General features: G+C 50.2%; 1 protein-coding gene across 2 annotated transcripts in view; it reads left to right on the top strand.

Annotated features, from left to right (window-relative positions):
• Positions 1-24,001, top strand: part of UNC5C (unc-5 netrin receptor C) — a 493,308-nt gene that overhangs the window by 374,737 nt on the left and 94,570 nt on the right. For both annotated transcript variants that reach the window (XM_060247042.1, XM_060247043.1), the window contains exon 5: positions 15,489-15,669. In XM_060247042.1, coding sequence (XP_060103025.1) covers positions 15,489-15,669 — 181 coding nt within the window. The remainder of the gene's footprint in view (positions 1-15,488; positions 15,670-24,001) is intronic.

The following is a 24,001-nucleotide window of genomic DNA, read 5'->3' on the forward strand; positions in this document are numbered from 1 at the left end:
AATATCCTTTTTTGAGGTGCGATGACCAAAATTGTACACAGTATTCCAAATGAGACCGCACCATTGATTTATACAGGGGCATTATGATACTGGCAGATTTGTTTTCAATTCCCTTCCTAATAATTCCCAGCATAATAATAGTGGTTTGATTTCATTTCAGTGTAAAAATCATATGAATTCACGAAGATCTGTGTAGATCCGACTTTTACCCAGACCCAGTTTTTAGAGTATCCAGTTGCAAACTCTTTGCATTTTCGCTTACTTGTCCCTTGCAATCCTTAGCTCTTCCCCCTTTCTCCCTCTTTGCCAAAATGCAAGCTATAACCTCCTCAGTTGGGGCAGAGACTTTCCTTATGTTAGTCTGTACAGCACCCTATACAGGAACAAAACTATGAATATTATTACCAGTTCTCTTTTTTCAAGGTGAGAAGCTCTCTAAATTTTGTGCTGGCTTGTAAGAAAGTCCCACTGAATTTAATGAGACTAGAGGAGAGGGAACCTAAAATTGCAGCTGAAAGTCCTGAACCTTTACTCAGAAGTAAGTTCCACATAGCTCAGCATTTAGTATCAAGTATGTATGCTTAGGACTGTGGCCTTCTTTGCTCCAGATCCCAAACAGTTTATGCACTTAAGGAAACGCAAACAGCCATCAGATCCCTGGAAAGAAATGCATGCCATATTGAGAAGGGAAAACCAACCTGGGTTTTTCTCTTACTGTTCAGGTGAAGATCCTTTTAATTTAGGGGGAGATATTTGTGAGTTTCCTGCATTGTGCAGGGAGTTGGACTAGATGACCCTGGAGGTTCCTTCCAGCTCTAGGATTCTATGATTCTAGGTTCCTATCCTTTTGCCACTGCTGCACAACTCCAGAGAAGAGAATTTAAACTTTAAACCCCTTCTTTGGTGTGGCGCTGCAGAAGGGCGCACAAAGTTAGTTTTGGCTAGTGTTCAAAACGCTCTAGGGCCAGCCCTGCTGAGGCTTCCCCTCTCCATACACACACCCAGTGGGGTGTTTAAAATGAGTGTGTGTGTCAGATTGCCCACGGGTGCATTCATTTTTTGAGGGGGGGGGGCGCCATTTTTTTGGTTTTGCCCCCCCCTCAAAAAATGTGTAGATCCAACCCTGGGAACTGTTAATGTCTTTTGACGCAGTGTTACCCAGAATGTAAGAATGTCTGCTGATGATCCTTGAGTGGTGGAGAGAAAAGGCTACTTGGCTGCATTAGTAGGCCATTGATTAGGGTGATTTGATCAGGAGGGGAGGAACCAGGTGCTAAGGTTTTGCAATAGGGAGAGCTTCTTTTCTGTGCACTCTATAACTGAGAGAAATGCTCTAAAGCCACCTCTCAAAAAAGCAAATTCAGGCTTGTTCTTTGCCACCAGGAACCATTTTGTTTGGCTCTACTCCATCCTGGTTTTAGTGTACATTTCCAGGCCATGCTCTGGCCGACTCCTAGACCAGCCATGGCCTGTACTTATGCACCAAGGGTAATGGGGGTGCGAGATGATAAGGGATGTCTTCTGCCAGTTACTCCCCTTTGCAGGGGCACATAGAGAGATTTTTAAAACTCTTATCTCCTATGCCATACCTTCATTCAGAGCCATCTGTCTCTGCCATTTACAATAATAATAAAAACCTTTTTGGAGATCCAATTGTGAGTCTTCCAGAGTCTTTTCTAGTTTGACCCTTACATTGGAAGCAGAATAGAATAAAATGTTATTGTGGTTAAAAAGGAATTTTCTCTACATTAAACTAAAATAGCCAGTGAATCACACTTCCTTATGCACAAGTGAGTCACAATGCAGCTATTCAATTTCCAAAGCTCCAAAAAGAACCTGAAACTGCCCAACCTCCCTTGCAGATGATATTGTATGTGTTTAAAGTGCCATCAAGTCACAGCCAACTTATAGTGACCTGGTGGGCTTTTCAAGGGAACAGACGTCAGAGGTGGTTTGCTATTGCCTGGCTCTGCCTCGTGATTCCTTGGTAGTCTCTCATCCAAATGCCAACCAGGGTTGACCGCCACTTCCAAGATTGACAAGATCAGGCTAGCCTTGGCTATCCAGGTCAAGGCTGCAGACAACATTGTGCCTGTTGAAATCTACGCTCAAAGAGGGAGTGGGTTAGGGTTGCCAGCTCTGGGTTGGGAAATACCTGGACATTTAGGAGGTGGAGCTTGAGGAGGGCGGGGTTTGCCATAGAGCCCACCTTTCAAAGTGGCAGTTTTCTATTCCCTGGAGATCAGTTATAATAATGGGAGATCTTGTGCTACCATCTGGAGGTTGGCAACCCTAGTCAGAGGGTGCAAGCCTGCTGTACCTGCCCCTTATGTGCAATGGCTGACTTGTACATGTGGTGTTTACGTGCATCTAAACTGTGTGTGCATGTGATTGGTTGCATAAGAAATGGGAATGAAGACTCTGCTCATTCGCTGGTGATCATGCATAGGAAGGGGGATGAAGCCAAGCATGTTCATGACTGCCCTCCATCTATGTGCATTGATTTCAATACATACAATATGGTCTGCAGCAGGATATAGTTTCAAAGAGAACAGAATAATCTCAGGCATGCAGGCAGCAGCAGGGGAGGAAGATGTTCTGTAAATCAGACAGTGGAACACCAGAATAAGTATAATGTCAGTAACAAATAGGACTCAATCAATCAATATATTTATTACGATCATAGATCAGAATAAAACAAAAGGTATCAATTGAGGGAAATAAAATAAAACTAGATAAAAATTCAATTTTACCCTGTAATAAAACAAATCAACTTTTTGCTGGTGTATTGTATAAGCAGCTGCAAAGAATTTTGCACTGTTAATAGTTGTTCAAGAGTTAGTCTCTTTCAGAAGACTCGTTGTGATTTCTTTATCAGAACGTCGGGGGTAAGCTTGAAGCAGAGGGACAATGAACTTCACACGGATATCCACATACATATTACTCTCTCTCGCTCTCGGCTTGACTTCGCGAACAAAGATTTAAGAAAGGTGCAGTAGTCCACGTCTGCTGCAGGCTCGCTGGTGGCTGACAAGACCAATGCGAGACAGGCAGATCCGGCCACAGTGGCTGCAGGGAAAAGTCTGATTTGGGGTTGGTGCTGTAGCAGTGCGATTCTTCCTCAATCTCCTTTTGTCCTCAAGACCAGCTATGCGTGCGTTCTCAAAGGAAGAGACAGCCTGGTGGATGGTGTGCCTCCATGCTTTGCGATCTGAGGCTAGGTCAGACCACTGGTGATGGTTGATGTGACAGGTGCCAAGGGATTTCTTCAAGGAGTCCTTGTACCTCTTCTTTGGTGCCCCTCTATTTCGATGGCCGGTGGAAAGTTCGCCATACAGAGCAATCTTGGGAAGGCGGTGGTTTTCCATCCTAGAAATATGCCCTGCCCAGCGCAGCTGCGTCTTCAACAGCAGTGCCTCGATGCTTGTAACCTCCGCCCTCTTGAGGACTTCAGTGTTGGTCACAAAGTCACTCCAGTGGATGTTGAGGATGGTGCGAAGGCAGCGCTGATGAAAGCGCTCAAGGAGTCGCAGGTGATGACGGTATAAAACCCACGATTCGGAGCCGTAGATGAGGGTTGTCATCACAACCACTTTATAAACATTGATCTTTGTGCCTTTTTTCAGATGCTTGTTGCTCCACACTCTTTTGTGCAGTCGGCCAAAAGCACGGTTTGCCTTTGCCAGTCTGTTGTCAATCTCCTTGTCGATCTTGGCATCTGAGGAGATGATGCACCCCCGGTAGCTGAACTGCTGGACTGTCTTCAGAACTGATTCACCCACAGTGATGCAGGGAGGGTGATAATCTTCCTGGGGTGCAGGCTGGTGGAGAACTTCTGTCTTCTTCAGACTAACTTCTAGGCCGAATAGCTTGGCAGCCTCTGCAAAGCAGGACGTCATATGCTGCAAAGCTGATATCAAGTGGGAGATGAGTGCAGCATCATCAGCAAACAGTAGCTCTTGGATAAGTTTTTCCATTGTCTTGGAGTGAGCCTTTAGTCGCCTCAGGTTGAACAGGCTGCCATCGGTGTGATAGCGGATGTAGACACTATCGTCATCATCTAGATCTACTGTGGCTCTTTGAAGCATCATGCTAAAGAAGATCGTAAAGAGAGTTGGCGCGAGAATGCAGCCTTGCTTTACACCTGTGCCTATTGGGAAGGGCTCCGAGAGGTCGTTGCAGTGTCTGACTTGGCCTCGCTGGTCTTCATGTAGCTGGATGATCATGCTGAGGAACCTTGGGGGACATCCTAAACGTTCCAAGATTTGCCACAGGCCTTTCCTGCTAACGGTATCAAAACCTTTGGTAAGGTCGACAAAAGTCACATATAGACCCTTGTTCTGTTCCCTGCATTTCTCTTGGAGCTGCCTGACAACAAATACCATGTCGGTGGTGCTCCTGTTAGCTCTGAAGCCGCACTGGCTCTCTGGGAGGAGTTCTTCTGCAATGGTGGGCACCAGTCTGTTCAGGAGTATTCTGGCAAGGATTTTGCCTGCGATGGAAAGCAGGGTTATCCCCTGGTAGTTGGAGCAGTCTGACTTTTCCCCTTTGTTCTTGTGTAGAGTGATGATGATTGCATCGCGAAAGTCCTGTGGTAGTTTGCCTTGTTCCCAGCAGGTGACAAGTACTTTGTGAAGTGTGCTATGTAGTACTGTGCCCCCATGCTTCCAGATCTCTGGTGGGATTCCATCAACTCCCGCTGCCTTGCCACTTTTCAGTTGCTTGATGGCTTTAACAGTCTCTTCTAGGGTGGGGATCTCATCCAACTCTGTTTTCACTGGTTGAAGTGGGGTGAGGTGGATTGCTGAATCTTGAACTACGCGGTTGCCACTGAAGAGAACCTGAAAATACTCCGACCACTGGTTCAGTATGGATGCCTTGTCTGTGAGGAGCACTTGGCCGTCTGCACTACGCAAGGGACTCTGAGCCTGATATGATGGGCCATATACTGCCTTCAGGGCTTCGTAGAACCCTCTTAAATCACCAGTGTCTGCACACAGCTGGGTTCTCTCTGCAAGCTTGGTCCACCACTCGTTCTGAATGTCTCGAAGCTTGTGCTGGAGGTTGCTACATGCAGCGCGAAAGATTGCTTTTTTCCCGGGACAGGAGGGCTGAGCAAGATGTGCTTGGTAGGCAGATCTCTTTTTCACTAGTAATTCTTGGATCTCTTGATTGTTCTCGTCAAACCAGTCCTTGTTCTTCCTTGTGGAGAACCCAAGGACTTCTTCAGAGATCAACAGGATGGTAGTTTTTAGGTGTTCCCAGAGTGCTTCTGGAGAAGGGTCTATGGGGCAACTGGGGTCCTCAATTCTTGACTGGAGTTTTGCCTGGAAGGCAGCTTTAACTTCGGCTGACTGAAGGCTGCCAACCTGAAGCTTCCTCCGAGGGATACCTCCTCTCCTGGGTGTGGGTTTAAAGTGAAGACAGAGATTGCAGCGTACAAGACGATGATCCATATGACATTCCGCACTGGGCATTACTCGGGTGTGTAAGACATCTCGAAGGTCTCTCTGGCGCACCAGAATGTAGTCGATAAGGTGCCAGTGCTTGGACCGTGGGTACATCCAGGTTGTCTTCAGGCTGTTCTTCTGCTGAAAGATAGTGTTGGTGATGGTGAGCTGGTGCTCCATGCAGAATTCTAGCAGGAGGCGCCCGTTATCATTGCAGTTGCCAATGCCGTGTTTGCCAAGTACTCCTTTCCCGGCTTCCGAGTCTTTACCTTCTCTGGCATTGAAGTCACCAAGGATGATCACCTTGTCCTCTGTAGGGGTCTTCCGTACGAGGTTGCGTAGATCAGCATAGAACTTGTTCTTTTCTGCAGGATCTGTTTGAAGGGTTGGGGCATACACACTGAAGAGTGTTGCATGCTGCTTGTTTTGAAGTGGGAGGCGCATGGACATGATGCGATCTGAGTGACCTGTTGGCAGGTTTTCGAGTTTGGAGGCAATGGAGTTCCTGACCATGAAGCCAACGCCAGAAAGGCGGCTCTCAGCCTTTGACTTACCCGACCAGTAGAGGGTATAGCCAGCACCATGTTCTCGAAGACTACCTTCCTCAGGGAAACGGACCTCATGTTCTCGAAGACTACCTTCCTCAGGGAAACGGACCTGAGAGCTGCTATGTCAATATTCAACCTGAGAAGTTCGTGGGCAACTAGAGCAGAGCGTCGTTCAGAGCGACCACTGTCTACTGTGTCAAGCATGGTTCTGATGTTCCAACACGCAAGCTTTAGTCTTTGCACACTTTGTGAGGCAGGTGCATGCCTTTTCTTTGTTGTTATTTTTTGACCGCAAGTAAGGATGCCCGTTGACCGCGGCTAGCCAACTGGGGGGGGGGGAGAGACAAGCTTTGTTTAGGGCACCTTTTCTAGGCCCCTCTCCATGCGGAGCAAGCAGTGCTGTCCCTAGATAAGGCTGCTTGGTCGTTCAGGGTACTGCCGAAAAATGCTTTCGTCTCCGGGTGAGCATCAGGCGACCAATACCCTGAACCGCCTACATACAGGATCGGGACTGCGGCTTCCAGTGGCATCTTCCACCTGCCGTTTCGCCCCTTGCCTATCGCTGCAGGACTTGGTGTGTTGTGGGTTGTGGATGTGGATGTGGATATGCCCTTCAGGCCTGCGCAGAAGAATTTTTAGGTGAAGCACAGTGTGCGCGGTACTGGCTCCACCCTTTCACCTTGGGGTCATCTGCCATGGCCCAGTAAGCCGGGACGCCGGCAGCGAGTCCTCCAGGTGGTAGGTGTTACATTAACGAGCTCTATCTGCCCAGGTTTGATGTTAGAGTTTTCCTTCTTTTGGCTGGCGAGGTTGGTGAGCCCAGCCTGCCCATCCGGTTATACCGCCGGACATTCGGTCGCACCATGATGTGGCAAACTCTGTGAGAAACGGGGGGGACCAGCGGGATGGTGTTGCCACAGATGCAGTAATGCAGGAGAGGCCATTGCAGTGACCATCTGCCAGGCATAGCCGGACAGTGACCATGCGGCGTTCACTACACCGGGAAAGGAGAGGCTATGTATTGTGCATACACTTTCCCTGGGGGGGCAGGATACCCAAGAGGGAGCCCACTCCCCCTCCCCCCACATACATATTACAGTGTAGTAAGATATGCTCAACTGATTCAATCTCATTAGATCCACAGATACATAGTCTTTGATTCAAGGGAATCTTTTTATATTTTCCATCAAGGACTGCAGAAGGAAGAGCCTGCCATCTAGCCAATGTGTAGGTTCTTCTATGTTTGGGTACCACCAGTAATGAGAGATATGGAGCCGGTGTAGTTAAGTACTTGCGGTTCTCTGGAATTAAAGAATGAGGTACTTTGGTGTTATCTTCCTGCCTCTCGATATTGTATCCTTTGTTGAATCAATGCTTTGGCATGAGAGCTGTCTAGTCGGAGCACACTGTCTTCTGTCAGTCCAATAGATTGGAAAGTCTGAAGGACCCCTTTTGCCCAGGATGAATAAAATCCATCTTTTAGAAAAAAATCATAAGAGCCTGTGGATTTCGCCTTAGTCTCAACCAGTGAAGAATGGAAGTAAGTTTCACCTTAGCTTCAACTTTAACCAAGCCTGATTCTAGACATAAACTTGCATTAGACATACACTTGGGTACTTGGAAGATAGATCATAAAAAATTGGATTGCACTTTTTGCAAAGAGGTATAGTTAGTAGGTGGAGGTCCTTACATAGAGCCATAGAGCAATTGTGGCCGAACTTTTGCCTGATAAAGGCGAAGGGCTGCTAGAAGAAAATGGCCACCATTAGTGTGGTAAAATTTGAGGATTTCTTGAGTAGATTTCTGTCCTACTGTGGTCACATACTCATGGTGTGTTGTACTCTTTCCAGAGGCATGAAACATAACCCCTAGGTACTTGGTACAGGAAACTTGCTCTAATGTGTGGCCTTCTAGTTTCCAAGACCTACTTTTCCTATTGTAGCCAATCTTGGTTTTGTCAAAGTTGATCACAAGACTATTAGTAACACAATATTGACCAAAAGTCCTAAGAGCCTTCTTCAGGCCCACCGGAGTCCTAGACAGCAATACTGTGTCATCAGCAAATAGAAGAGCTGGAATGCACCTATCGGCCAGTTGAGGTGGATGAGGATCTGTGGTGCTTAGATGTTCAATCAAGTTGTTGACATAAAGATTAAAAAGAGTTGGAGCCAGAACACAACCCTGTTTGACTCCTTTTACTGTCTGAATTATGTTGGAAATATGACCAGCTTGGTTACATCTAACTCTCGAGGAGGTATTAGTAGAAAGAATTTGAATTAAGATGCGGCGTCTGGCATCAATATTCATAGCTTTCAGCTTGTTCCAAAGTAATGCTCTAGATATAGAATCAAATGCAGATCTCAAGTCCAAGAAGGCAGCATATAGTGAAACTGGCCCTTTTGATTTATATTTCTCTAATAGATGCAGTGATTCATCATGGACATGCCTTCTCTGAAGCCAGCTTGTTCCATGACAAGGATCTCTTCTTGTAAAACCCAGGTTGTTAATTTATCTAAAAGATGACTGGCATACAACTTACCAATTACACTAAGACTGATGGGATGTTAATTGGCAGGGTCATCTCTTTCTCTTCTCTTGTAAAAGGGTACGATTATTGCTTTCCTCCAGTCTTCTGGTATATGTTCTGTGGAGTCTATATAGGTAAATAAAGAAGCTAAGAGTGGTGCCCACCAATCTACATTGTTGATCAGAAAGTCAGGTGGTATAGTATCAATACCAGGAGTCTTCCCTTTTTTAAATTGTTTGATAAGTGCTATTACTTCTTTGGATGTAACTGGCGGCCATTCTGGTAGATTGGAGATAGGTTGTAGTTGCTGAGCTAGTGAATTGTCTGAGTAGATTTTGCCAAAAGAAAGACTCCCAAGCGTTTGCTGATATTATTGTATCTAGCGGGAAACAAACGTTATGATAATGTTGAGAAATCATTTCCCAAAAGACCTTGGAGTTTTTTTCATTTGCTGATTGAATTAGTTTCTCCCAGGTAAGTTTTAAATAATTTTTCCTTTTTCTCACCACAATTGCTTTGTATAATTTCTTTGTGTCAGTATAATCTTTCAGTAGGGTTTGATTTTCAGATGATAGTGAGTGTCTATAGGCATGAAAAGCAGTGCTACATGCTTTTTTGGCAGATTTACATTCTTTATCAAACCATTTTTTGGATGGCTGTCTCGAAATCAAATTTGGTCTATTCCTCTGCACAGTAAGGAAATGCTTGATTCTTTCAATTAGATTAAAACATGGTTTCGCTTTAAAACATAGTTAATGAATACACATTAGTAGGCAAACACAGAAGGAAATAGGAGCTACTGACTGCCTTTCTCCATTTTTAAAAACTTGTTTCTAGACTGCACTTTCAGCCTGAAGGCTCTCCTTTAAACCATCCCTAGGGCTTGAGAGGGGTGTGTGCCAGGAAAATAAACTATGAATGGAGAGATTAAATAAGCGAAATTAAACAACAGCCCCAGCCAGCAAGTCTCAGGGCCTCCTAAAATGGTGAACCACATGTAGTTATTGTACACAAAATGAAGCAGACAGGTGAGGGAACTAAATCTTTCTCTCTCCCCTGCCTCAAGCCAAAGTCTCAAAGCGAAAGCAACCTAGACTAGGAAGAAAATATGCTTAAAGCAATGAGGAAAAGTGAAGAGTTTTGCTTCCCTTGACCCAACATTTGTACAATGATGAGGAAAGGAAGGATTTTGAGATCAATAAATACTGTGTTTGGGGTGCACATGTGTAAACAAATACATGTGGGTTGGCCCTGTCATGTCTATCTTGGCCATCAGAGCAAAGAGACTTTGTATCACCGCAGAGAAGATGGTAAATATCAGCCAGATTTTGTTTTGTCTATTTGAGCCCTTAGCTTGTGTGGTGACCTGGGGACAGCTGCCTCACAGTATTATAGTGGGGATGAAATTAAGGGAACCACATCTCCTTCAGCTCCTTAGTAAAACAATGCATGGCATATATTCCCCTTTCAGATTGTTTCCATGTGTGTAGTGTAGCCAGGAGATCTTACAATTGTCTGGCAGCCAGAAGTTCTAGCTCTTTAGATTATCCAGGGTGCACCATGCTAATAGAATATGAACAGGCTTTGGCAGCTGTACAGACCTGTTATTTAAAAGGGGCAAAATATCAGCACCCAAATGTGACTGTGGTGCAGCCCACGAAACTATTTTCCATCTGTCACAGGTAGGGTTGCCAGGTCTGTGTTGGAAAATACACTGGAGACTTTGTCGGTGGATCTGAGAGAGGGCAGGGTTTGGGGAGGGGAGGGGCCTCAGCATGGTACAATGCCATGGAGTCACTCTTCAAAGCCGCCATTTTATGCAGGAGAGCTGATCTCTGCCAGCTGGAGATCAGTTTGTAAAAAGGGGAGATCCCCAGGCCCCAGGCCCCACACCTGGAGGCTGGCAACTTTACAGGAATGTGAGTGTCATACTTTCCAGGGAGATGTGATGGAGTTCTTTGAACTCTCCTCGGCTATGACTGAGTGGATTGAAAATTTAGATATTAGCATTTAGGGGGATTGCCCAATTGGTCTTCATACCAGTTTTATCAACTTGGTTCAGTATTTTATATTATTATATGCTTCCTTTGTGTAACTCTGCCATATGAGAAATAAATAAATAATCCCCATTCAGACCCAGAATTTGGCAACAACACAGCCTAATGGATAAAAACATTGTGTTGTAGGAGACCTAATGACTTACATAATAGCAAAAATGTAGATGGGCCTGGTTTTTATTGCAAATAGACTTTTCCTGTTCCTAAGGTAATTTTGAGGTGCATGCTCTATCAAGTGCAATTGTTGTTTGCCTTATAGTTCTATTTTCAATGACAATGTAACTGCCTCATCTTTAAAAGACCATACCGGCAGATCCAGTGGTTTGAGTCAACACCCTAAGGAAGTTTAAATGCAATATATTACTTTTTAATGATAAATTATGCACATAAACCATTGGCAAATGGTTTGAATTTTCACTCTGAGAAAATTCATGCAGTGTTCTGGAGGGAATTATTAACACACCTCTGAAGAAAAGTGTATTACAAGGTTTGATTTTAATAAATAGACCTCTAGATGCTATATAGTAGAGGTTAATCCCAAAAGTATAAAGGAGAAGACCTAAGAGGGTATGTCGAAGGAATTATATAAAGGGTCTTCCATTAATCTGTCTCATCTTCATGCTTTGTTTGCTTGCCCCTTAAGTTACCTATGGTCTTCCTGTATACTCTGCTGGATTTTCTGTGCCCTTATCTTTTAACTTGTAGCATCTCAAATGTTTTTGTTTCAGTTTGCTATTCCCTAGACCACCAAATAATTTTAACATGGAGAGCTGGTAGTGTTCTGGCCTTTGACGTTGATATTAAATTGTCTGGATGACCTGCATTATTCAGTCTCCTTGGGTAGATGTTCAAATGGTGTGAAGGAAAGGGATATTTGTCAGTACAATAATACCAATTCATACTCATTTTGAGTCCATAGATTGTGCTGCGTTCCAGACATTAGTAGCTGGGCCAATTCTTTTTTCTCACTATCAGCTTTTAGCGTGTTGTCTTTGCTGATAAATTTCATGCCACATTTCATATGGACTGAGGTGTTTCAAAACCTACTGCCAGATTCAGTTCTAGTGCTGATCTAGTGAGGCCAGCACTCACTTTGGTTTTATTATTGTGAAGTGTTTTTACAGCTTGTTAAGTATGTAAAGTATTTCTACAGTCCTTATTATTTATCTTCAGAGGAAATTTGTAAAGCAGACCAACATAAGATAGTAAGCTTCCCAATCCCCAGGTCCCAGCAGGGGAATCCCCGGTTTTACAGGCTCCCCCCCACCCCCAGCCAGCTGGCCAGCGGGGGAAGCTCCTCCCCCACAGCCACACCGTACCTCTAGATTGGAGCAGGAAGTACTTCATGGGGAAGGGTTAGCAACAGCAGACCTCGTGAGAGTGCAGCCCCTCTGTTTGTTTTGCTTTCTTTTTGGATAAGTGAGTGTGTGTGTAAAAGAGCAGCGTAACCCCTGTACTTTCCAGACCTCGTTGTGGAGGCACCAGAGACTCCTGCTTTGTTCTGCTGCTTCAGACCAACACGGCTGCCCACTTGCACCAGAGACAGTTAAGCATGTGTGTGAGTGAGAGAGAGAAAGCAGGGGGAGGGAAGGGAACCTTATTATTCCCTATGGAGACTTATTCTCATAGGAAATAATGGAGAATTGATCCGTGGGTATCTGGGGCTCTGGGGGGGGGGCTGTTTTTTGAGGTAGAGGCACCAGATTTGCAGCATAGCATCCAGTACCTCTCCCCAAAATACCCCCCAAGTTTCAAAAAGATTGGACCAGGGGGTCCAATTCTATGAGCCCAAAAGAAGGTGCCCCTATCCTTCATTATTTCCTATGGAGAGAGGGGATTTAAAAGATGTGTGGTCCCTTTAAATGTGATGGCCCGAACTCCCTTGACGTTCAATTATGCTTGTCACACCCTTGCTCCTGGCTCCGCCCCCAATGTCTCCTGGCTCCACCCCCAAAGTCACTAGATATTTCTTGAATTGGACTTGGCAACCCTATAAGATAGACACAGGAAAAGTTCTTGTAATGAAGAGAATAAGCAAGAGAGTTATGTAGACATTTATATCAAGATAGGTTAACTTGTTCCTAAATGATGTGAAATCAGAAATGGCTAGCAGTAAAGCCTAGTTTATGTATGACACCTAGTTATTTAGAATGGTAAAACCCAATAATCTCATGGAGAACATTGAAAGGATCTCTCTAACCTGGGTAAATGGGCAGCAAAAGGCAAATTAGATTCACTGTGAATGAATGTAATGTGGTGCACTTTGGGGCAAAATATCTTTTTAAAACCCTTGGGATCATAGTGTGTGCCTCACTGCCTATTCTGATTCAGCATGCCTGCATGCCTGTCTTGTGGACTTCCTAGAAGTATCTGGTTGGCCCTTGCTGGAAACAGAATTATGAATTAAACAGAAATGTGGTTTGAACTAACCAAACTCTTCTTAAGTTCTTATGTATTATTTCCATTTTACAGGCCGGAATTTGACATACAAACAAATCTTATTACATTTGCTCAGAAGCATTTGTAGGAAAAGATAATTTACTACCTAACATTTTATATAATAATCTTCACTTGAGAATTAGAAAAGCACCAGGGCTTGTTCACAAGCAAGTTCATTGTTAATTGATGGGAAACAAAGCCAAATGATACATTGCATGTGTTAAAGGTTCAACTGTCATCATGTCCCTCAGGCAGAGCTTTTATATCACTTCAAGCATGATAATTTTCAGTGGAGGTAGTTCACATGTTCCATTACAGGTCATCAAGCAATAAGTCACTAAACAGTGCAATCCTAACCAGAATCATGATCTTCTAAGTCCATTTAAGCCACTTAGGGATCAATTTACATGATAAAATTGAATCACCAGTCATAATGTATGCTCTTCTGCCCTGAAATAATCTCTCCTTTTGAGATACCTGACTAGTTCTACTAGAGTATGAATCAAGCTTTATGTGACCACGGGAGACACCACTCTGCCTGTATGAAGGACTATCCATAGCCTGTTACTGTTCTGTAACTAGCAGACTTGGTTGGCTTCCAGTCTCTTTGGGCAGATGTTCAAATGGTTTTGGGTAAAGGAGATGTTTGTCAGTACAAACTAGGTCTTTCTTACCATTGAACTTCCTCTGTATTCCGTTGGGTGGACTTGGGGAGAGAATGTTTTTGTTTTTATTCATCTGATTAAAGTTCTGGGCACAAATTCCAGTGGACCAGTGACATGAAGGCACTGCTTTGATCCCTCCTGGACCTCTAAAGCATGCTCAGTTCAAAAGTAAATAAGCCACTGGATGTTCAGCCAAGTTAGGGTAGCTTACCTCAGGCAGCTCCCAGAGAATGGGGTGCTTCTTTAGGGTAGAAATGAATGGAATATTGTGTAGTTAGTGAGCACATATGTAGGTTCTTAACTCTTTCCTCCTGATGTTTCTAAAAACACTTTTAAAAGAAACCATTGTATAAGTGTAGGACTATAAATTCATTATAAATGTGATGATGGAAAACATGTATCAAAAGGAATCTATACATAAACACACACACACACACACATATATATTAAGGTGTTTGTTCACACGTTACTTTTTTTTTTTTAGTAATGTTTAAGATGTTTTATGTGTATACCTGAATAGGCATTATGTGAATGAGATCAGTATGTCTTCACAAACATGTGTCATCATCATAGGGTGGCCAGCAGTGTTCCCTCTAAGCTGAGTTAGTGTGAGCTGGCTCACAGATTTTTAGCCTCTGGTTCATGCATTTTTTGTCTTAGCTCAGGAAGGATGGCCCCAGAGCAAACTAATTTATGCAGTAGCCAAATCGCTCGCTCACAACTTTAATGCCAGTAGCTCATCAAGTAGAATTTGTGCTCACAAGACTCCACAGCTTAGGGGGAACATTGGTTGCCAGCCCAATGCTGGCAACTGATGAGAGCTTTATGAGATGGTGACATGTAGATGAACTTTGCAGCAATGCTGGTGCAAATCTAGAAGTGATAGCATCTCCTTGTTACCACACTCTGGGTTTTACTGTACAGTCACTTCGAGGGGTCATGCTGATAATGACTTCTCTGCCATTTCCCCCCTGCTGCTCTATTGAGTAGCAGCAAACATCCAGGGTTGCTGAGCAGGACGAGAGACCTGTGAAGGGTATTCTTCAGACATAATTGAGAACCCTGTCCCTTTTAATTGTTATGAAGATAAAATACAGGAAGGGGAAATGATGTAAGCTGCTTTGCATCCCCACTGGGGAGAAAGGCAGAATATAAATGAGGTTAAATAAATAACTGGCATGTACTTTGAATCAACATTTTGCCAGCTGCCAGGGCCGGATCTGGGGGAGGGGGCAGAGGGCGGATGCTATTACTTCTTTGGGCCCCGACGGAGTGGGGGGGCACCAAATTGGGTATTGAGTCCATTGTATTCTATGGGACCATAAGATAGAATGGCCCATAAGGGGGTGCCATTTTTTAATTTTGCCCCCCCCCTCAAAAAACATGTAAATCCGGTCCTGCCAGAGTACTGGAAAGGCCATACAGTGGGCAAAGGTGGGGTCATGGATCATCAAGCAGAAAGAGAAGGTCAGAAAAGGGTTTAAAAATCAGATGATGATCACTGTATAGGTGAGATGAGGCTAGCATGATTCAGAAAGAAATCTAGGCTCCCAGGAAGAATGTTATGAGAACTGCACTGGAACCCATTGGGAGGTGCAAAAATATGATTAGGGAATAATGATGAATTGGAAAGTGTAAGCAGAAAACAAGTGGGACAGCTCAGAAGGCCTTATTGTGTACTTTGAAATACTTACTGGAGGACAAAGATGCATGGCTTTGCAGCAGTGAACTGTACTGCCCTGATATCAGAATGAAATGCCTGTACTTTTTCCCTAATGACCTTTTCCTGTCGCTGTCACCAGGTGGAGTGGATGAAGAACGAAGAGGTGATTGATCCTGTTGAAGACCGAAATTTTTACATCACTATCGACCACAACCTGATCATAAAGCAGGCACGCCTCTCTGACACAGCCAACTACACTTGCGTTGCCAAAAATATTGTGGCAAAGAGGAAAAGTACGACCGCTGCTGTCATAGTCTATGGTAAGGAGGTGGTTCTGCCTCAGATTGATCAAAGTGTCTTTCAGACGTAGTGTGCAGATTCTTGCCACTCACCCCTGACATTTTTTACCTTATGAGCAGAATAAGCAGCTTAGTAGTTGTACAGCTGCATTGCATAGACCTTAAGCAAAAGAGGGACAGCTCTTGCACATCATGCCAGCCACAACCAATATCAACTACTTTTATTGCAGTACTGGTCTGTTGAAGATATGAGACATGGCCAGAGGCATCACACCTCTGCCCTAAACTGAACGGGTAGCTGGCAGACATATTAACATACATCCCTCCTGCATATTGTACCAATCACATGGAACCAGATGGGAAACCATACTGGTCTACACTATCAATGTGTATTTCTATTGGTGGTTGGATTTAGCAGGTTTAGTTCATACCGACAAATATTAAGCATTTCTGTCTTATGTGCCTGACCTGGGTTGCCCAGGCTAACCCAGGTTGATTCTGCACTCACCTTTCTCCGAGGCAGGCTTCCGTTTCTGGGCAGGACAAACTAGCAATTTTGCACCAGTTGCTCCACGCCGGTATTTTGCGTGGGGCAAACCCACAATTTTCCCCGCCGCAGTGTAAACTTGCTTTTTCAGGTTTACACTGCAGCAGGGCAAATCGAGGGTTTGCCCCACGCAAAATGCCGGCACGGAGCAACTGGTGCGAAATCGCCAGTTTGCGGCACCCAGAAACGGAAGCCTGCCTGGGAGAAAGGTGAGTGCAGAATCAGCCCCAGTCTCATCAGATCTCGGAAGCTAAGCAGGGTCAGCCCTGGCAAATATTTAGGTGAGAGACTTCCAAAGAATACCAGAGAGGCATCACAGAGGCAGGCAATGGCAAACCACCCCTGAATGTCTCTTGCCTTGAAAGCCCTACAAGGTCGCCATAAGTCAGCTGTGACTTGATGGCACTTTCCACCACTACATATTATGCCTCTTGTATGCAGCTGCTACACCCAAATGTCCCTGGCAGGTTGCTTTGGGTGGCTGGGGTAATGAGTGAAGCAACCAGCTTCTATTGTCCACTGAATAAAGAGAAGCATAGAGAGGATAAGAATTAACTCTAATGATACAGTAGCTGATCCTCATAAGCTTTATTTCAATCAGTTTAATTATAAGACAGATCATGCTTCAACCTTTATTTCACAGCAGCAGTTATGCTTAATTGTAAGCAATTGCCTCTGTGAAGTCACAATGAGGTCTTTTAATTCCACTTTCTATTGCAAACTGGTTGAATAGAGCTGATTAGCTGCATTTGTGATGCAAAGGAGGCGCAACAGACAAGCACTATGCTGTTCAGATGGAGAATACAAACCATGTGTGAAAATTAGCAAATTTCAGTACACTCACCACAGTGATTTTTCTAACTGAACACAAAGTCCTTGACTGGGAACTTCACTCATTGCTGAAAGGTTTTGAGAAAGGAGTATGGGTTGGGAACACAACTAAGTTCCCTGTCATTGTTTTTGACTGTGTCTGCACTGCAGTGCTATACCAAAGGTAATCAGCCTACAAGCTCTGTGTTGCCACAGCCTACAAGCTCTGTGTTGCATTACATGCCACAAACAGTCAGTAGGGAATAGGCAAACTTATTGCAGGCCCATAATCTATTGGGGAGAGAATGTGTAGAAGAAAAATACAACACAACAAATCATTTTGTGGGAAGAAAATTGGCCACAGCTTTACTGGGAACAAAACAAGGAACATCAACACAGCATAGGGATGTAGCCAGGCATCAAACAACCTGTCGTCTGATAAAAACCCATATCCCCAGCCCACCAGTTGGGAGAGGGGGGACTAAGCAGTGACAATGTTTGTGGGGACCACATAGGCGCCAGCCAGTGTGTGGTTTCCTTGCCACCTAGTAGTGATAGCTAGCTGACAGCCCTGTGCTGGGCGAGCTGCTAGGGGCTCCACCCCCAAAACCCCTTAAGGAAGTCCCCAAATTGAGGAGTGGGCACATAGGCCCCCCTCTCCCAAAAATGCATTTATCCCAATGCCCAAACCTTCAATTCTATGACAAATACCCATAAAAACAATAATGCAAGATGTTTCGTGACTAGAAAGAGGGCGAGTGAGAAGGAGAGCTGGAAGAGCCGAGAAAGAGGGTGAGGTGCTCTGCCGCAGCAGTTCCAAGAAGGCCTGCCAAAAAAGCCTACATCATTGCTGCTGTGAGGGCAGCCCCCACCCCCAGAGATGGAGACAATTATACAGCTGGCGTGCCTAGGAATGCTACCAGGCACCAGCATAGCATCCTACTAGCTCGTCTACCTGGCTCCAATGCCCAACAGACCTCTTCCTTATTTCTCTCTCAGTCTGAGCCACAAAACTCATCACCCAATGTCAGGTCTTTGGTGCCCCTCCCGGTCCCCCGGCGTCGCCGTTGCCCCACCCGGGCACTCTGGGGCGTTCCCCGGAGGTCTCAGAAACAGGGGGGTGGGCACTGGGTTACTTCACCGCAGGCCCCCGTTCCCTCCTGGCTGTGCTATGGCTCCTGTCCCTTTCTCTCGCGAGGCAGCCTCTTTGCGCATCAGCCAGCTCTCCTCAGCGACCTCCTCCCTCCCTCCTTTTATGCTTCCCGACCCATCCTCCCCCCTCCCAGGACCTGCCCCTCTCTGGCTCCTCCCCCCTTCAAAGCCCCAGACGCCCAGGAGAGGTGCGTCGGGGCCGGGCTGACTGGGCGTGCCTCGGGCGTCCCAGCCCTCAGCGGCGTGCTGCAAGGGAGCGTCTCGTGCTGCGACGAGCTGAATGGCTCTCCCTCTTGCTCTCCGGCGTCTTGCCCCGGCCAGACCTCACGGACTCGAAGCCGGGCTCGCCGTCTGGGAGGCGTCGCTCGGGTGGCTGCTTTCGCCCCGTCAGTCGAGGTGAGGGGTGGGGCCTCCACAGGGGCTTGGAGAGGTGGGGAGGGCTCTTGGGGCGATGTCGGGGGCTTGGAGCGGCTGGCAGGCGCCGGGGGGTCCCCTCCGCGCAGTCCCTGCCCGGGCTGGGCGGGACACACCCCCCCCCGTGTCCCTTGCTTCTCCGCTTCCTCCTCGAAGACCCGGGAGAGGTAGTCGGCCACGCGGTGGTCGGCCCCGGCTTGATGGTGCACTGTGAAAGAAAAGGGGAGAAGAGACATATACCAGCGAAGGACTCGGTCATTGGAGTCCTTCATCCTCGACATCCACAGCAGGGGGGCGTGGTCCACCACCAACCGGAAAGGGTTGTTGGTGAGGTAGAATTTCAATGCCCCGACGGCCCACTTGACCGCCAGGGCCTCCTTTTCTACGGTGGAGTACGCCCGCTCGGCGGGCAGGAGCTTGCGGCTGATGAATAGGACCGGGCGTTCGTCCCCAGGGCCCCCCTGGAGCAGGGCTGCCCCGATACCGGTCCCCGAAGCATCTGTGTGCAACACAAAGGGCTGGGAGAAGTCCGGGTTTCTCAGCACGGGGTCTCGGGAGAGGCTCGTACGCAGTGCCTCAAACGCTGCGTCTTGGGCTGGCCCCCACTGGAGGACGTTCGGGCACGCCTTCCGCAGGCAGTCCGTCAACGGGGTGGCCACTGCCGCAAAGTTGGGGATAAATTTGCTGTAATAGCCCGCGAATCCCAAGAAGCGCCGTAGCTGCTTCTTGGTGCGCGGGCGGGGCTGCTGCTCCAGGGTGACGACCTTCTCTGGCAGGGGTCGGAGTTGGCCTTTCCCTACCAGGAACCCTAGATATTTTAGCTCCTGGAAGCCGAGGCGGCTTTTCCGCGGGTTAGCGTGGAGCCCGGCGGCCTGCAGGGCGTGGAGTACCTGGCGGAGGTGGAGCAGGTGGGCCTCCCAGGTGGGACTGCACACCACGATGTCGTCGATATAGGCCCGAGCGAAACCCTCGCATTGGGCTAGGGCCTTGTCCACCAGCCGCTGGAATGTGGCCGCAGCCCCATTCAAGCCAAAGGGCATGCGCTTGAATTGGAACAAGCCTTGTGGGGTGGCGAAAGCAGTCTTTTCTCTGTCGGCCGGGTGCATGGGCACCTGCCAATAGCCCTTGGTGAGGTCCAGGGCGGAGAGGTACCGGGCCTCCCCCAGCTGGTCGATTAGGATATCGGCCCGCGGCATCGGGTAGGCATCGAATTTGGCCAGTTTGTTCACTTCCCGATAGTCCACACAGAAGCGCACGCTGCCGTCGGGCTTTGGCACCAGGACCACCGGGCTGCGCCACTCACTCTGTGACGGTTCGATGACGTCGAGGCGCAGCATCTCCCTTACCTCCCGGGCGATCACGTCCCAGCGCTTCTGTGGGACGGGCCTCCACCGGGCGCGTGCCACCTGGCCTGCAGGGGTTACTACCCGGTGCTTGACCAGGGTGGTCAGGCCCGGCTGGTCGGAGAATACCGTCGGGCACTCGGCCAGGACCTTCTGCAGCTCCTGTCGCTGGCTGGGGGTGAGAGCGGCGTCCAACACCGGGCCTCCCCCGGCGCCCCCCGCGGTCGTCCAGGGCAGGGTTCCGTCCGGGAGCTCACCCGGATCTTCGGCCACGAGCCCCTGCTCCGGCCGCGCCTCCCGCCGCACCCAGGCCTTTAGGCTGTTCACATGGAGGGTCTTCCTTTGGCGAGCACGAGGCCCGCACTGGACCTCGTACGTCAGGGGACCCAGGACTCAGGTGATTTGGGAGGGTCCCCGCCACGGATCCCCCTGGCTCTGGCCCATCGCTCCCCTGTGGACCAGGACATCGTCTCCCACCTGGAACCCGCGGGCCCTAGCGCCCTTGTCATAACGCCTCTTCTGGACCTCCTGGGCCTGTGCGAGGTTCTCCCGGGCCTCCCGCCGCACGTCTTCTAGGCGTCCCTGCAGCTGCCTGACGTACTCCTCCGGGGCCTCTTCCGGCACTGCTCTGCCTTGCACCCACTGCTCTCCGAGCAGGCCCAGGATGCCCCGGGGTTGCCGCCCGTACAGCAGCTCGAACGGGGAATACCCCAGGGATGCCTGGGGCGTCTCTCGGATGGCAAAGACCAGCGGGTCCACATAGAGGTCCCAGGCAGTGGGGTGGTCATATGCTGTCTTCCTCAGCATGGCCTTCAGGGTCTGGTTCATCCGCTCCACCAGCCCGTCAGTCTGGGGGTGGTGGACGGAGGTGAAGAGCTGCTTGATGTGCAGCGCCTGGCACACCTGCCGCATGAGGCTCGCCGTGAAGGGTGTGCCTCGGTCTGTGAGTATCTCCCGGGGCAACCCCACATGCGCGAAATAGTGCATCAAGGCCCTGGCCACGCCCGCGCTCTTCATGGTGGGCAGGGGGATAGCCTCCGGGTACCGGGTGGCGTAGTCCATGAGGACCAGGATGTAGCGGGCCCCACGAGGGGTGCGGGGTAGGGGCCCGACAAAGTCCATAGCCACTCGTTCGAACGGGACCCCCACTAGGGGCAAGGGGGCTAGGGGGGCTTGCGGCTCGGCCCTAGACGCGAGGCGTTGGCAGATACCGCAGGAGCGACAGTAGGCCTGGACCTCCCGGGCTACGGAAGGCCAGAAGAAGTTGGCTAGCACCCGGGTCAGAGTACTCTTCACCCCCTGGTGGCCCGCCCATTGGTGGTCGTGGGCGCCCTTCAGGACCTCGGGCCGGTACCTGTGAGGGACCAACAGCTGCTTCCCGGGGCCCAGCCGCCCTTTTACCTCTCTGAACCACACGCCCTCTTCCCGGATGATTCGAGGGAGGCGCCGGCTCCGGCGCTCGTCTACAACCACCCCGTCTCGGACTGCTTCGTGCCGCCGCAGCGCCTCCAATTCTTCGTCTTCGGCCTGAGCCTCCACGAACTGCGGGTCCGCCGGCCACGCCTCTCGGCCACCCGCCACGGGACGTTCTGCGTTGGACGGGCCCTCCCCGGGGTCGCTGTCCTCTGTCTCCCCAGCGGGGGCGGCGTCATCATAACCGGCCCCGGCAGGCTGGCCTGGTCGGCCGGGGTTGGCTGCTTCCACTACGTCGCCAAAACGCGGAGCGTCCCGCCCGAGCAGTATTGGGTAGGGCAGGCTGCTTACTTTGGCGACCGGCACGCTCCAGTAGCGGCCTAAGTATTTCAGTGGGATGGACACCACCGGGCTTCTTTCGATGTGCCCATGGACGCACCGGATGGCGGCGGTGCGGATGACAGGCAGCGGGGCGGGCACCAAGTGGGCTCGTATCATAGACAGCGAGCTGCCGTTGTCGACCATGGCCTGCAGTTGCCGCCCTCCCAAGGACACCGGGATCGTCCAGGGGGGGGGCGAGCCCCCGCCTCAGCCGTCTGCCAGGACTCTTCCCAGCTCACGTCGCACTCCATCAGGGGGCACTCGCGTTTGAGATGGCCCCACTGGCCACAGGTGAAGCAGGGCCCTATGTCTCCTGCTGGACGGCGGGCCTCCGGCGGCGGGTGCCCCTCCTTCTCCCCCTCGTGGCCTCCGGGGCGTAGACCAAGTCCGGGTAGCGCCGGGCGTGCTCCGGGCCTCCACCACCCCGGCGTGGCACGGGCCGGCGGCGTCCGCGCCCGGCCCCCCCGGTCTCCGGTCCCGGGTGCCCTCCCGGGTGTCGCCCCTGGGGCGGCCCGTCCGCCGGGTGGGGGCAAGCCCTTCCCTGGCTTGCCGCCCTCTGCGCGGAAGGGCAGGCCGCGGTGGTCGGCGGCCTGAAAGTTCTCCCACAGCTCCTGGACCTCGCTGAGACGGGTTGGCTTCCAGCAGGCCACCCAATGGCGGGTACGCGGCGGCAGCACCTGCAGCAGCTGCTCCACTACCACCAGCTCCACGATGCGCCGCCCGTCGCTGGTGGTGGGGTTGAGCCACCGGGTGGCGGCATCCTTGAGGGTCGCTATTGCTGAGCGTGGTCGCGTCTCCCCCGTAGGCAGCCAGGAACGCAGCTTCTGGCGGTGGGCCTCAGGCGTGATCTCCAGGCGGTCCAGGATGGCTGCCTTGAGCGCTGTATAGTCCGCCGCCTGAGCCCGCTCCAGGGCCTTCATGGCAGCTTGGGCCTCCCCGGTCAAGTAGGGTCCCAAAATAAAGGCCCACTGCTCTCTGGGCCAATGAGCGGCCTCAGCCACTCGCTCAAACGCTTCCAGGTATGCCTCGACATCGTCCTCCGCCCCCAGCTTCGTTAGAGGGGGCCAGGGGCTCCTCCCGGCGCCGAATGGTGTTGGCCCCGCCGGCTCCGGGCGGGCGAGGAGCGCCTGGTGAAGATCCCGCACGAGGGTGGCTTGGGCCGCCGTCTGCTGCTGGGTGACCTCCCGTAGGAGCTGCGCCTGGTGGTCTGCGAGCCACTGCCCAAACTGGGCCAAATCCACGGGGGCGGGGTTAGTGTCCATGGCGGCGGTCCGCCCCACATGTATCACGGAGTCCTCACTTGACTCGTCCGTCGACGACTCGCTGGACTCCGGCTCAATGGTTGGGGTCGCCACTCGGCTTGAGTGCCACCCGGGCGGGGCCGGAATATGGGGGCGTGGTCGTCCTAGGCTCGGGAGAGTGCCCGCATTCTCCACCACGTTGTCAGGTCTTTGGTGCCCCTCCCGGTCCCCCGGCGTCGCCGTTGCCCCACCCGGGCACTCTGGGGCATTCCCCGGAGGTCTCAGAAACAGGGGGGTGGGCACTGGGTTACTTCACCGCAGGCCCCCGTTCCCTCCTGGCTGTGCTATGGCTCCTGTCCCTCTCTCTCGCGAGGCAGCCTCTTTGCGCATCAGCCAGCTCTCCTCAGCGACCTCCTCCCTCCCTCCTTTTATGCTTCCCGACCCATCCTCCCCCCTCCCAGGACCTGCCCCTCTCTGGCTCCTCCCCCCTTCAAAGCCCCAGACGCCCAGGAGAGGTGCGTCGGGGCCGGGCTGACTGGGCGTGCCTCGGGCGTCCCAGCCCTCAGCGGCGTGCTGCAAGGGAGCGTCTCGTGCTGCGACGAGCTGAATGGCTCTCCCTCTTGCTCTCCGGCGTCTTGCCCCGGCCAGACCTCACGGACTCGAAGCCGGGCTCGCCGTCTGGGAGGCGTCGCTCGGGTGGCTGCTTTCGCCCCGTCAGTCGAGGTGAGGGGTGGGGCCTCCACAGGGGCTTGGAGAGGTGGGGAGGGCTCTTGGGGCGATGCCGGGGGCTTGGAGCGGCTGGCAGGCGCCGGGGGGTCCCCTCCGCGCAGTCCCTGCCCGGGCTGGGCGGGACACCCAATAAGTTGGGTTCTTGTCTCTGGTCTGCATAGCATTTGACCCGGGTGATGCAGTTCGGTCATTCCATACCATACTCAAAATCCTGATGGCTGCCTAGCCATTGGGAATGGCAAAGGGGAGAACAATTGCTAAATATATTTTTGTTATTTTTGTTTATTTATTTAATTATTTGTATCCCACTCTTCTCCCCCATG

The sequence above is a fragment of the Heteronotia binoei genome, chromosome 9, assembly GCF_032191835.1.
Source record: "Heteronotia binoei isolate CCM8104 ecotype False Entrance Well chromosome 9, APGP_CSIRO_Hbin_v1, whole genome shotgun sequence".
Lineage (NCBI taxonomy): Eukaryota > Metazoa > Chordata > Lepidosauria > Squamata > Gekkonidae > Heteronotia > Heteronotia binoei.